Here is a 15,353-nt window from a genome sequence, read left to right as displayed (position 1 = left end):
AACATGAATCAAGTGGCTGAACTGCCTCCTCAGCATGCAGTCAAGTTCGTTAGAGTCTTGCTAATGACCTACTAATCTTATTCTGGTGTGCTGCAGCAGAGACACATGGAAAAGTTTCTGGACAGCGGCCCCCGAGGACTGGAGTTTGACACCTGTGCACTAAAGATTCTTCAGGGTTTTAAAAAACTGTCTGCCCGTCTCTGCGTCTTTATAGGTTTGATCCTTTAGCTGTTCAGGGAAATATTAGCAACACGTTTCAAAAACCACATTAGTCAGAAGAGTTTTCATCATGATGGATCAACTCTGAGACTAATACGATCATCCTCCTGTGGTAGGTCTAACCGATCTCTCTCTGTTTTTGTTCTTCGCTTCGCAGCATACATCCCTGAAGATGAGAAGGAAGCAGCTCTGTTGGATGAAGACCTGGATGGAGACGACTCAGCCCAGGACGGGGAAGAGCCCGCCGCCAAACTCCTGTGTCCAGACAAGGACTTCCTCCTCAAGGACCGGCCAGGATCCACCGGCTTCCGTGACTCCCCCAACGCCGCTGACTTCTCTGGTCAGGAGCTGGACAGCGAGTCCCATCTGAGCGAAACCAGTGACAGAATGTCTGATTTTGAAAGCTCCTCACTTAAAAACGAGGACGAGATCCTCCACTCTAAAGATCCCTCCAACGCCCTGTCGCCGTCCTCCTCCTCTACCATGATGGCTGCCGCCAACGCTGCTGCCACTGTCGCTGGCGAAGAGGCCATATTAGCTGCAACAGGCTCTGTCGCTGACAGCCTGGAGAAGATGAAGGCCATTTACACCTCTTTTCTGACCAATTCCTATTGGTCCACCCTAAACCTGAACCTGAGCCAGTCCCCAGCGGAGAAGCCCCCCCGCAGTCACAGCAGCAGCAGCAGCAGCAGCAGTAGCAGCAGCTGTGGGAGCGGAGGCTACGACTGGCACCAGACAGCCATGGCTAAAACCCTCCAGCAGGTCTCTCAGAACCACCACAACAGGATGGCGCTGGTCCAACATCCTACAGTGGCCGTGAGCGCCCCCTCAACAGAACCCAACCTCTTCAGTACCGTCCAGCTCTACCGGCAGAGCTCCAAGCTCTATGGCTCCATATTCACTGGTGCCAGCAAATTCCGCTGTAAGGACTGCAGCTCAGCATACGACACGCTGGTGGAGCTCACGGTGCACATGAATGAGACGGGCCACTACCGTGATGATAACCACGAGACGGATGGCGAGGGAGCTAAACGGTGGTCCAAACCCAGGAAACGATCTTTGCTGGAGATGGAAGGGAAGGAGGACGCGCAGAAGGTTCTGAAGTGCATGTACTGTGGACACTCTTTTGAATCCCTTCAGGACCTGAGTGTCCACATGATTAAGACGAAACACTACCAGAAAGTGCCTCTGAAAGAGCCCGTCACACCTGTGGCAGCTAAGATTATCTCTTCTGCTCGAAAGAGAGCCCCTCTTGACCTGGACATCCCCAGCTCGCCAGACTCTAATGGAGGCGCCACACCGAAGCCCACCTCCCTCGGTGACTCTGGCGATATACTCCAAAAGGTGACCAACCCTTACATCACGCCTAACAACCGCTATGGACACCAAAATGGTGCCAGCTACGCCTGGCAGTTTGAATCCAGGAAGTCGCAGATCCTCAAATGCATGGAGTGCGGCAGCTCTCACGACACGCTGCAGGAGCTCACGGCTCACATGATGGTGACAGGACATTTCATCAAAGTCACCAACTCTGCGATTAAGAAAGGCAAACCGATCATAGAGGCATCCGCCCAGGCACTGAGGTCAAACTCAGCAGCTGAAGAGAAGGTGCAGTCGGTCCCCCTGGCTGCTACCACCTTCTCCCCTCCGCCTGCCCCGGTGCCTCCTCCGACCAGCATCTCCCCCACTCCTATGGTTGTGGAGATAAAGAAGGAGGCAAAGGAGGAGGAGTGCACTGCAGAGTCCATTCTGAACAATGTTAATGATGTGAGCAAGGAGAAGAAGGCCGTAGGTGAGGAAGAGGTTGAAGAAAAGTTTGATATAACTTCAAAGTATAGCTATCTGACTGAGGAGGATCTGGAGGAAAGTCCAAAGGGGGGTCTTGATATCCTCAAGTCCTTGGAGAACACAGTGACCTCAGCCATCAACAAGGCCCAGAATGGAGCTCCCAGCTGGGGAGGATATCCCAGCATCCACGCTGCCTACCAGCTACCAAACATCATGAAGCTTTCGCTGGGTACCTCTGGAAAGAGCTCCCCACTGAAATACATGTTCCCCGGAGGGGAGATCCTCTCCCCCACCGCCAAGAACCAGCCGCTGATCTCACCTCCTAGCTGCCAGACCTCTCCACTACCTAAAAACAACTTCCATGCTATGGAGGAACTCGTCAAGAAAGTGACAGAGAAGGTGGCCAAGGTGGAGGAGAAAATGAGGGAGCCGGCTGCTGTTGTGAGGGCCTCTCCTCTGGGGCGCACCACCCCTTCACCGTGCAACAGTGGGGCAGAGGAGTCAGCCCGAGGAGAGTCCCCCAAAGAAAGCCAACCAGGAGGCTGTAAGACCCCTGAGAATGCAAGCGCAGAAGAAGAAAATGGACCCAACCACAGAGATGCAAACGGGGATGTCTCTACAAAGGAGTCGGCAGAGAATGGTGTAGAGTCCGCTGCCCTGACCTCACCCCCGCCCATCTCTGCGTTTGGCAGCACAGCCATCATCACAGATCACCCGCCTCCAGAGCAGCCGTTTCTGAACCCTCTGAGTGCGCTGCAGTCCGTCATGAATGTCCACCTAGGGAAGGCCGCCAAGCCGGCCCTGCCCTCCTTGGACCCAATGAGCATGCTGTTCAAGATGAGCAACAGCCTGGCTGAGAAAGCAGCGGTGGCCGCTTCTACACCACCAGCACAGACCAAAAAGACCGGTAGCGAGCACCTCGAGCGATATTTCTACCAGCAGCATCTGAACAATGACCAACCCATAGACCTTACCAAAGGAAAAAATGCAGACAAAAGCAACAGCTCTTTGGGGTCGACATCTCTCTCCTCCCCCACTTCCACCCCATCCTCGGTGTCTCCCTCCTCCACCGTCAGCATGACCAAAGCCTCAGCTGCAGTAGCTTCCTTCATGTCCACATCACCTCTGAGAGAAAACGCCCTCTCAGATATCTCAGACATGCTGAGGAACCTGACAGAAAGCCAGGCTGTGTCCAAGTCCTCCACGCCCACCAGCCAGTCCGAGCGCTCTGACGTCGACGGCGTCACGCAGGAAGAGACCGAAGATGTTTCGCCTGCCCAGAAGCGTAAAGGCCGCCAGTCCAACTGGAACCCTCAGCATCTCCTCATCCTACAGGCCCAGTTTGCTTCCAGTCTCAGACAAACAAATGACGGCAAGTACATGATGTCGGACCTAAGCCCACAGGAAAGAATGCATATCTCCCGCTTTACGGGTCTCTCCATGACAACCATATCCCACTGGCTGGCAAATGTCAAGTACCAGCTGAGGAGAACCGGTGGCACAAAGTTCTTGAAGAATCTGGATTCTGGTCACCCTGTGTTTTTCTGCAACGACTGCGCCTCTCAGATTCGCTCGCCGTCCACCTACGTCAGCCACCTGGAATCCCACCTGGGCTTTCGCCTGCGAGACCTAGCGAAGCTTTCTGGGGAGCAGCTGCTCAGCCAGATCTCCCAGCAACACCACCACCAACGTCATACCAAAGGACTGTCTGAGAAACTGTTCTCCAACCTCCACCCGTCCAGCCACCCTTTGCCGTCCTCACTCCCCACGTCCATCCCGTCCTCCTTACCCATCTCCCTGTCCTCATCCTTAACCACGTCTCTGCCCTGTACCGAATCGCCGTTGCCCTCTCCCGAGGACGACGACAGCGGCGCCCTTTATCAGTGCAAGCTGTGCAATCGGACATTTGCGAGCAAGCACGCGGTCAAGCTTCACCTGAGTAAGACTCACGGGAAGTCCCCAGAGGATCACCTCATGTACGTGTGCGAGCTGGACAAACAGTAGCACCAGCTTGCTCGCCGTCTCTGACAGACGAGAAACGATGACGAAGGACGCCTGAAGCGTTGGGACTGCACAAAGATGCCATGCAACTACTGCTCTGAGTTTCGGCACATGGTTTTACATTTTGTGTTGTAGAAGTTTTTTAATTTTATTATGTATGATGTAGACTGACTTTTCACGCAGACGTTCTTTTTTTTTAAGGGCGGGGGTTGGGTGGGGGCTGATGGGGTGGTATATGAAGTTAAAAAAAAAGAGCTCTAAAACGAAGTGTTTGTATTTTGAGATTTGTGTAAATGGAATTTTGTTGTTTTTATATTTTGGCATCACTGAGGTGTGATAAGCTGCATGCATAAAGAAACAAAGTTTAGTTGAGCCTTCTGGAGCTAAACCTGGTGCACTTTTCATGGTTTATTTTCTCTTTTCACTCCTGACTGCTCTGTCTTCTGTTTCATTGTTTTTGGTGCTGAGGCAGCATTTAAAATTTAACCCTCTGAGTACGTCAAAGCATTTCTGCACCGGACATCCAAACACTGTCGACTTGAGATTAGAGATTGGAAATTTATCGAGGCCCTCGTGAAAATTAGACACGCGTCATGTCCCAAGCGGAGAAAATGTCAAGTCAAGCAGATCCTCTGCCCGATGCGGGATCCTCGTTTCACAGGATGTGACGCAAATATCGCAGCTTTGTGAATAATAATAAAAAAAAGATTTACTTTCATTGATCAGGGGCCTCTATTAATTCAGGTCTGTGTAAAATATGTACATAAGACATATGACTTATCCTGTCTAAATTATGCATCGTTTCTATATTTTTAATTTAAAAGACTATGACTATCTGCTGGTGCACAGTATATGAAGACATAAATAAATTGTTTTGCACAATAGTTTTATAAATGTGTTATTTAATCAAAGGATACAGAAACAAAGGGAGAAAGCAAACGAAGGACAACAGGTGAATCTTTTTATTCCCGACTCGTGCTCAAAGGGTTAAAGACTCTTTTTATCCGACACGTGAACGAACAGTGAGAAGATATTTGAGGCTGTACAAAAAGATGTTCCTTTATGAAGATGTTTCACATGTAAACTGTTATTTATAAGCACTCTGGGTTGTTTCATATCGCTGAAAGGCTTTTCTTTTTTCCTTTTTTTTCTCTGTCTAATTAGTCGGCCATGATTCCTCTGCAGCGTTATCTTTTTGGGATATGAAAGGTAACCATGGCTACACTAACCTCCTGAGTGACAGGTTTGGCTGCATTTTTGGCAGTTAATTTGCTGAAGTAACTGACAGCTGCCAGAGTGGAGAGAGAAGAAGAAAAAATCCTTATGTGTAAAATATGGGCATGTAAACAGCACAGACACCGTTATGCATTCTGTGCCGGTCGTCTTTTCACTTCCTTCTGTTGTTTTTTGTTGTTGTTGTTCTTGACAATGAACCCCATTATATGACTTCATATAACCTTGTTTTCTACTGCAGCATTAAAAAAGGAAACTGTTTGCAATAATGCCTGTGTGTGTGTGCACTGTGTGTGTCGTGGCTATCAATTATGTGTGTGCTGTGCAGTCCCTAATGAGCACATTAGACCGGGAGTGTGTCAGCGTCTGTCTGTGACGAGCTGCAGACTAGTTTACAGTGAGTGGCAGCAGCGGGCGTGTGGGAGACAAACACACACACACAGTCTCAGACATGCAAACAGAAACCATGGTTGTGGCGCTTCCCTGTAGCCTCGTCTGTTATCCCGGTGCCTTAAAGGAGCTCGGTCTCATGGATCACAAAGCTGCTGAAGGAATCTGGCGCGGCGACCACCTGACTTCGGATTTTATCTGCTATCGACAACGCTACCAAGAAAGCAAGGTTAGCTATCGAGCGCTGACTTGGCAACGCTGGCCATGGTTAGTCTGTAACTTTAGGCCATAAAGTCATCTGAAAATGGACGACAAACACCCTCCACCCATCAGTGCTGGGGTCATTATCTGTTTTACATTAGTCGTAGTTTTCTTAAAAGTAATGCAGTATGTTGCTTAAGTACTTGCCAGGCAAAGTCATTTGTTACGCTGCTTTCGGGTTACTCTTTTAAACAAGCTGAAACGCATTGTGTCATAATTACCAATGAACAATATAGACCTACAGGCTACAGTCGCACACACCAACGCAAATCCCTATCCTACTTTGGACGCCTGATCTTCCTCTTAGCATGAACGCTTGTAGATCCAACAGCACAAAACAAAGATGGAAACCAGCGCAAAGAGACTTTAATGCGGTCGTCATGGTGATTCTACTGTACAGCCTGACTGCTCTTAGGTTTGTTACCTGTTGAAGTTCAGGCTCTGGCTGCGGGGCTGGAGTCTGCATACACTCGGCTTTAACATCACTCTGGGCTCTTGACTAGCATAGCGTTAGCTAGAGCAGCATTAGCATGCTGTCTATTATGATGTTAGCGGTGTAAGCATCAGTTTCTGTTTCCACATAACATCTCGCTCTTGTCCTTTTGTGAATTAAAAACAATAGTCATGGCCATGTCGCCACTCCTGAAAAGACCAAACTGAAATCAGCTGATTGTAGTGTGAGCGCAGGAAGAAAAAAATCAGGTTTCTTTTGTTCTTTTTATCCACCCAGCGTGCAGATAACAGAACCTTCGTAATGTGAGTACCAACATACTGAATTTAGTACAGAAAAACATTACATTATTACTGCGCAAGTAAAAAATGTAGTTAATGGTTATGTCCAGGTGCTTTATTTGTCCCTCTAGTTTTTCCACTTCTTCATACATTTCTGTCCATTCTGACCAATTTCCCTCGAGGAATCCTTATATTACTGTTCTTATTATTACTACTTATATTGATGATTGTTATTCTCTCACTGATAAAATCAAAGAAGTAGCTGGAAATGAACAGGAGGAATCGATGTAGCCGAAAGCAAAACATCTCTAAACTTAAGTCATACTCAGACATTTCATCCCGAGTCCTTCAAATACAAATGAGTTGTTACACTACAATCTACTAAAAAGACATCTAAGTCAAGTTTATCTGAAAAAAACTCAAAGCTGAACTTCATACTTCCTGTCATATACGATTTATTAGACCGCCTGTCATAAAAAGAAGAAAACACATATTTTAGAAATCTGTCAAAAACAGGTTTAAGACTGAAAATTATATTCACCACATATAAACTGAATTTGTGTCTTTATACCCAAATTTGAGCTGGCACACTGGAATTTGTCCTAAATTGTAAGAAAATGAATCAAGGAGAATATTTGAGCACTAAAACAGATTTTTCTGTTCAGAAATGTAGGTAACTGTAATTAAATGTAATTTGGTTAAATAATAATAATGAATTTTATTATTTTTTCTGCTTTTTGTCATACATTAAATATGAAAATTCACAGATAAAGACAGTAATCATAGTTAAAAATATAATTTTGGCTGAAGAGCTCTCACAGACTGGTAGATTAACCATTACAGAAACATAATTAACCAGTACTGTTAATTTAGAGCAACTGTGGTATGAACCTGACACTGGGCGGTGGTCTGCTATGTCTCACCTCTTTCAATGGCAAATATTCGTGTGAAACATGACCAGAGTTTCTAATAACGAGGCCAGTGTACGTGCAGTGAGTCAAAAGCTAAGCCTGCTTTAAACATTCGATGTTTGACAGTTTTTTCTACTCTTGGATCTGGAAGATATCATAGAGACGGGAAGCCCCACCCACCTGCTGTTTAAAGCGCTTGTTTGTGAGCCCAGGCCAATCGAAACAAAATCAAAGGCTCTCCTCCACAGTCGTCATTTATAAAGTGCTTTACAAACCCAAACATTACGGCTAACAGCTGTATTTTCCTGTATGAGTGCAGCTAGCCAAACAGCGAACAGCTACTTCCTGCTAAAGCAACAGACAGTAAAGTGGACAGTTTATCCTGGTTTAACATAAACTCATTGTTGCAGTACTACAGTGATGTTTAGTTTCAGTGTCCTTATTTTCCTCTGAGTTATCGATCCTGTCACTAGTTAGCTAACATAAACTAATGCAGGTCTATTAGCCGCAACCAACCAACCAACCACATGACGTCACATACTCACAGAAGATGGCGCTACGCATGTTTTTTTATCCATGTCAGTCCATCAGAGCAAGGCTCAGTGGGGTAAATTAGCCTTTATAGGTTCAGTGTTTCATGTCCCCTTTAAGGTCTAATAACAAAAAAGCAGATAATGATGATGATGATGACGATAATAGTCTCTTTTGAAACATGGTGGAAAGAAAAAACCTGTCACTAATAGTGTGAATAAAATCTTTCAAGTGCTCTGTGGACGACTGTAAACGCAGAGACGCGTGCGTGCTGACACATCACGCAGCACAATGAAAATCTGTTTCATCCACTCACTGTTAGATTAAAAAACAGAGAGCAGCGGTGCTCCATCCTCTTCCTCCTCATGGGATATGAAAGTATAAAGAGCGACACTCACTTCCACAGAGTTACCCTTCCACGTCTGCGGCTCTATAATTACCTCGGATGTCCATTTTGTGACGCCTCTTGGCGAGGTAAGAAACCTGGCAGGTATATTTGTTTAGGCTTCATGGGAGATGACAACAATGCTGACAAGATGTGCAGCTCCTTTCAAGTGTTTATTTAGGCAGATTTTTCTGTGGATCGAGCGTGATTAAATAGGAACTGTATCACCATCAATCTGATGAAGTGTGCAGCGCAGCAGGAACACGGGAAAACCGGGCAGAGTGAAATTACGCTGAGAGGTGAGAGACCTGCAGCCCTACACAGGAGCAGAACGGGTTCAGCACAGGTAGATATCAGCTGGAGACCCAAGCAGCATCTAAATGTGTTCATAGACCCACTGAGCACACACACTCACACACAGAGGCAGGTAGGACTTCATCCACAGTGACAGGGTGGCACTGTGTGTGCAAATGTCAGCCTGAAGTCTGGCTGTGTTTAAGGCTCTCATTAGCCTCAAAGAAAATATGCGTGAAATTGAAGTGTGAGAAGCCATTTTCTGTCTTTCTGCCAACACGGGAGCTTATTAAGGTTCAAACCCGGCGTGCGGGAGACGATGGAGACCACCACCGGGCCCTGCGTGCTCGCACACACTTGCTAACCACATAACTGTGTGTAAACATCACGTGGACTGAAGCCCATCAGCTCCACACTGAGTGGAAGAATTTAGCTAACAGATCTTCATACACACAAAGCTTTCACTTCAGTACTCTGAAAAATGTGAACAAAGTTACTGAATTTGTACGTTTACATGTACACGCTCTGCCTTCTTTATCGAGGTGTATGAGAAGGTGTGTCAGAAGCCTGCTCTGTGATTGGCCGGACGCTGCGGTGGAGTGACCTCCCTCTGCACTGAGGTCTTCATCTGTCACGTAACAATAACATAACCTCATTATGTGTCAAATTATTATTATTACTGCTACTGTTAATATTATTCCTGTTATTATTGTTGCTTTTTCACCTGCTGTAATTATGGAATAATTGAATCATTTATTAACTGAATATTTTATCGTAACATCATTATAAAGGACTCATGAACTTTTACATGAAGGTCCAGTTTTTGGGCCAAAGTGATGAAACTTTGCTTTCTGACAGTGTACACAAGTTTAGCTGCACATTTAAACCTTCAGATATCTGATTATAAGAAAAAGAAAAGAACAGCACATCTTAGTTTTTCTTATGATAAAGAAATGCTGCAAAGAAAGAAGTCTGTCAGCACGACTCTTCGGGCTTAAATTATAATAAATAAATGTGTAAAATAACAGAAACAGTCCTGGTAGCTCATTGGCCAGACGGTGCCGTAATTACAAAACAGTAAGTTTCTGTTAAGTCACAGAAAATGTCCTTTAATTATTTATTTTTAACTGTAGCCCAATTAAAAAAAATATTCATATAGTAGTAGAAAAAAAAAAACAGGAACCTTTTCATCATTTGACTGTTATCGGTAGGAAAAACAAACTTAAAATGTTTTCTTATTTTCCAAAGCTGTCTACTCAGCCAGATTGGAGTCTTCGGCAGGCCGTTTCTGGCCTCGGGCCTCATGTTTGACAGCCCTGTTTTAGAAGAAAAACCACAGAAGTGATTCTGCAGTCTGCAGTCTGCTGGTCGTCCCCTCTTCCTGTTGGCGTGAGCCATTTATTTAAGTGTTTGTTGGTTAAATAAGGTTAAATAAATGTGAATTTTTATGTGTTGATTTAACCCTAACCATTATTTTAACTCCAGCGGTGAGACACTGACAGTTAATGATAAATAAGTAAATGCATATGTCCACAGGTCTGTGCATAAAAACCTGCATGCTCTCTAAGGTTTACTGGGAGGTGGTCTTCCTGGGATGTACTGTATATCTGTAAGCCACTCAGTGCAGATCCCCGAGGAGCGCCGTAAGCTGCTGCGTGCACGTGAGGATGGTGTGTTGCACATACAGACTTTTTGATGTGAATCAGGGCTGGTGGGGGGGTGGGAATACAAGCTCAGTGGAAATGGTCCTCACAAAGGAATCACACAGCATAACGCAAAGAAAGCCGGAGTACAAGCACAAGCGGCCTGTCCATCTCTTTTCTCTTTCTGCTTCTGTTTGTTCTCCCTCCATTCGATTCTTCGCACACAGAGCAGCCGGCTGCTGAACATCCAATTATTTATTGTCCTGCTAAACATAACAGCTCCTACTGGGAGGGTTTTATTACCTTTAACTTACCTCAGACTGCAGTTTCTCAGGTGAGGCCTCAATCGAGTGCGAGCACACTGGACTGGCTGATGTTTGTGTCACATCTTTGGTAATGATGAAGACGATGACCTTTCTGAAAAGAAAAGAAAATATATTGAACAGCAAAGTTGAAACAGATCCTTTACCTTCTCAGCAGTGGAGGTGTTTCTCACGAGGATGAATCGTGGACCTTACGACTGACCCATTTCAGATTTTTTTTTTTGCTGCCAGTAATTATGAAAACAAGCTAATCTGCACCCATGTTGCATACCAACAGGAACAGAGTCAACAAGCTCTACATAGAGAAAGTAAAATTCACAGTGTTTCCATATGAGACCCTGTGGAAGATTTATTCAGTGTTTCCAGGGGCTCTCACCTGGTCCACTCTTAGGAGCTTCAGTTCTTTTTCAGTCAAACAGCTTTAGTCTTACCAAACTGGAAGGAGACCCTAGGGTAGAACCAGATCTCACTGGAGAGATTCAACATCTCATCAAGCATAGGAACACCCGAAAATCCTTCAGGTCAAACTGCAAAGGAACTCTCTAAACTGATGGATGGACGGATAGGTGGATGGATGATGGAAGGAAAGATGGATGATGGATGGATGGATGGATGACGGATTACTGGATGATGGAAGGAAAGATGGATGGATGGACGATGGATGGATGGATGGACAGAGGGACGGATGATGGATGGACGGATGCACGCCAGTAATATAACCCTTCAGGTCCTGCTGGTAGTTCAGGTTTAGAAAAATGAAGCTAATCTGTTTGAAGTTGGTGTAAAATTGGAAAACATCCATGTGGGCCAACATGCTTCACTTGCAGTAACAGCATCCACCTTCCAGTGAGAATAGCAGAGCATTGGTACGACAGTAACAAACCAAACTGAACTCATTTGGCTGTAAAAGATCAAAGAAGCGTGTGAGAGACCAAAGCATCGCTCTGTGAATCTCTGTCTGCAGCCTCTTAGTGTGCTAACATTAACAGGGCCTTGATTTGCTAATGTCTTGATTTGGAGCAAGTTCTTCATTCGTAGAGCCGCTGATGTCTCAGATCAGAGCTATGACATATGGAAATTCAGCCTGAGCAGGTTCAGTTTCTTAAGAAGACTACAGCGAGTGTGCCGAAAGACCGAGTTGCACATCAAAATCAGACATCAGAGGCAGCCCTGACATTTATTTACCTTTTAGTGAAAATTTAACAAGTCCTTACAAGGGTTAGCATTCATATTCTCGCCCTCTTTTCTCTGCATACAGAAGGAGGATGGACACTAAACAGTCTGCATTCACTTATTACTACCAACATACTGTTTGGATGTGACCTCTTACAGGGATCAGGGATTTGAAAAAAAGAGGTTTGCACATTTACTGTTCCGGAGAACAAAAGTCACATCATGAAAAACTGAATCCACTGATTTCTGTTCCTGTTTGCATCACAGCAGCATCACTTTTTCATCTCCACGTACATAACCTAAAGTTTTTCACATTTAAAAAGTGAAAACATCCGAATAAGCAGGATAAATTGGTCTGTAAAGGATTCCTTTGCTTTATACGTCAATAAAGTCTACTCTTCGAGGTTCAGGCACAGAACACTACTTTAGAAAAAATGCAGCACTTGTCCAGTTTTTAACTCCTTTGCTGATGGAAGACGCATTCCCACAGAGGACTTGCAAACTTGACCTGCAGATTTTTCACGTTGAAATCTGTCAGTTTCAGTTTCATGCTGACTGAAATGAAAATGTCCGTGTCCATAACCACAAACAGCGTTCTCCTCTGTGACTGTTTTTTGATGCCATAACAGTGAAATCAGCAGAAAGAAGTCGTCAGGTCTGGTACATTGTCGGTAGGGCGCACCTGGATGGTCAGTAGGTCCCAGGATCTTGGGCTGTGTTCTTTTTTTTTTTTTTCCCCATTCGTAGTCAGGATGTCTGAGTTTTGGATTTCCTGTTTAGATTGTTTTTTACCCCACAAATGATAAAATGAGAAATCAGTGGATGAGAATGGGGATATCCCTCAGTTGGATTTGGTCCCTGAAATAGTCCTTGATGGTCAGAGATTCTTGAAGTGCTCCTGTGCGTTTAGTGAAAGGGTCTCACGGCCCCGCAGGTTACTCCTCTAACCCATCTGACTGATGTCAGAGCTTCAGCAGGACAGGAGTGTTACGGCTGAAAGCTCAAATATTTGTATGAAGCCGTAACCGCCGACTAGAGTCAGTCTGTCAGAGACATCGTTAGCAGGAGCGCTAGTCCAGCTGTGTTTGTTACCTGAATGTGGTACATCTCCTCCCCCTCCCCTCCACACATATTTCCAAAGTATCTTAAAATAACGCTGTGATGAATGTGCAATTTCCCTAATTTACAGCTGACTGGTGCACCCAGGGCGGCGGGCTGGATGGAAATCTTAAATGGGGCTTGAACAGCACTGCTCACAACAAGAAATCAATATGGCGTGCAGCCTGGAGAGTCGACCTGCTATCTGCTGCGGCCGAGGCATCGCTCGCAGGGTAATTTCCTCTAAATGCTGCAAACACAGCTCAGCCACTTCACACACAGGACCGTGCTGAGTGTGGGTGGGTGACTTCGCAGGTGTGTGTGCAGCATTTTCTTTGTGTTAAAGGGATAAAACGTCACACATTATTCTGCTGGTTATGCGTGTGTGCCCTCTGTTAATGTCACAGCGTGTGCTTCACATGTTATATGTGTGTGCTGTACTTTTAAACATACAGAGTTTTATGGCTCGTATTTCTTACTAAGAAATTTCTGTCAGTTCTTTGTGTGTAATTGACAGTGAAGTGAAACTAAGAGTTCACCAAAAAAAGGCAAAATTGTAAAATTAGTGAAAAAGGAAAATGTAAAAGACAAAATTGAACTCCTCAGCATCCAAAATAAGAGTCTCCATGTTTTATCAGAAAGGCTGATTTTCTCTGAGTTTCTCTTATTTTCTTTATCAGGCGCTAACCCTAACCCCTAACCCTAACTGATTTCAGCTTTCACGTGTTTTAACAAATGAATACATCTCTCCTCTTCTCTGCTGCTTTTATCATTTATATAAGTTTAACATTATGAAGGCTAACTGTGATTTATTTAGTGTTCAGTCTCAGATTATATAATAATCAGAGGTGGCAAAAGTATAGACTTACGTAGAAGTACAGATACTCGTGCTGACAATATTCTAGTAAAACATGAAGTACTGACTGAACTTCTTTACACGAGTAAAAGTGAAAAAGTACAGGCTCTGAAAAATCAGCAAATAAGATTCAGTTGTTCAGTTCAGCCTTTCTCCTCCTCCAAGTAAACACTGTACATTATACTGAATGAAACCAGTTTATTGCAGTCCATTCTATTGTATTGTCTTTTTATACGATATTCATTATTTTTAAATACAGTTTTCTTATTTCAAAACATGTAACAAAAAAAATTGTGCTTCTTTGGAGTCCAGAACGGATTAATGGCATTTGGATTCACTTCAATGGATTTGACATACGTGAAATTCGAGTTACAAGCTTCATCACGGAATGAATTAAGCTCGTTAATCAAGGCACCACTAGTGAGTCAGGGGTTAAAGTGGGATTCAAGAGGTGGCGAACCTTAAAATCGGCTGCAGTGGCCGAGGGGGAAAGAGTCACAAGAGCTCCAGTACAGGCTGTGATCGCCTGACCTGCTGCTCTGAGGGTTTCTGCTGTTTTGGACTGACCTGAATTCTGAAGTCAACCTGACATCAGAGATGTTTCATGGCTGATTTCCATCCTTCACACTGACCGTACACTGTTTATGCTGTCTTTATACTAAACACTATGAAGGTGGAGTTCAGTGAATGGATCTCAGCATCATCAGCTTAACTTCAAATTCATCTCTGCTACACTGGATGTGACCCAACTCTGACCATGAGCACCACAGCCGCTGTGGACCAGTCACACACAGCAAATCCACCACTGTGCAGCAAGCTAACCGGTTTATCCTGCACTAACCTGCAGAGGATTTTCATGCAGCCTTTAAGTAACACAGTTATTTTTCAACAGGTTTCATGATATAAAAAACATAATGTCACATGCACAGACCCAATATGTGATTTAAAAACATGAGGACTTAAATGTGAGCTTTAAATGAGCATCATTCCCTTTAAATCTAACCTCTTCTGTCACGGTTCTGGGTCATTTTTGACCCAGCTTTTTCTGTTACTGTTTTGGGTGTTTTTCTAAATTATGATTTGTTTGGGTTTTTGATTTGTGCTGGTTTGATTTTGTATTAAGGGTTATTTATGGTTTTGTTCTCTTTAAGTTATTTGGTGTTCTCTCCTCTAGTTTTAGTCACTGTTTTCTCTGTTTTATGTGTTATATTCTTCCTGTCTATCTCTCTGTGTCAAGTTTGTGTTTTTGCGATTTGTTTCTGATTTCCTGTTTTACTTTGAAAGTTCATGTCTCATGTCAGTGTGTTCAGTTTTACTTCTCCCCTGTCTCGTTAGCCTAATTTCTCCCAGCTGTGTCTCCCTCCTGTTGCCCATTCCCTGATTACTCCCCTGTGTATATAAGCCCTGTGTTTTCCTGTGCTCTCTGTCGCATCGTACCCTCAACATGCTGTGTGTTTGTTATGTCTGGTCTTCCAGCACCTCTGTTCTGAGTCTTGTTTTGTTTTTGCTTTGCTT

General features: G+C 44.6%; 1 protein-coding gene and 1 long non-coding RNA gene across 3 annotated transcripts in view; both read left to right on the top strand.

Moving 5' to 3' along the window:
* Positions 1-5,527, top strand: part of tshz3b (teashirt zinc finger homeobox 3b) — a 31,487-nt gene extending 25,960 nt beyond the window's left edge. For both annotated transcript variants that reach the window (XM_025908658.1, XM_025908659.1), the window contains one exon: positions 377-5,527. In XM_025908658.1, the coding sequence (XP_025764443.1) occupies positions 377-4,011 (3,635 nt within the window). In that variant the 3' untranslated portion in view covers positions 4,012-5,527. The remainder of the gene's footprint in view (positions 1-376) is intronic.
* A 4-nt stretch (positions 5,528-5,531) lies between these two features.
* LOC112847312 (uncharacterized) lies at positions 5,532-10,120 on the top strand. The gene is made up of 3 exons (XR_003220791.1): positions 5,532-5,860; positions 9,288-9,365; positions 9,994-10,120. It is a non-coding gene; the product is annotated as an uncharacterized LOC112847312 (long non-coding RNA).
* The last annotated feature ends 5,233 nt before the right edge of the window (positions 10,121-15,353 follow it).

Source organism: Oreochromis niloticus, linkage group LG1 (genome assembly GCF_001858045.2).
Source record: "Oreochromis niloticus isolate F11D_XX linkage group LG1, O_niloticus_UMD_NMBU, whole genome shotgun sequence".
Taxonomy (NCBI): domain Eukaryota; kingdom Metazoa; phylum Chordata; class Actinopteri; order Cichliformes; family Cichlidae; genus Oreochromis; species Oreochromis niloticus.
This window is presented reverse-complemented; position numbering and strand designations above follow the sequence as displayed.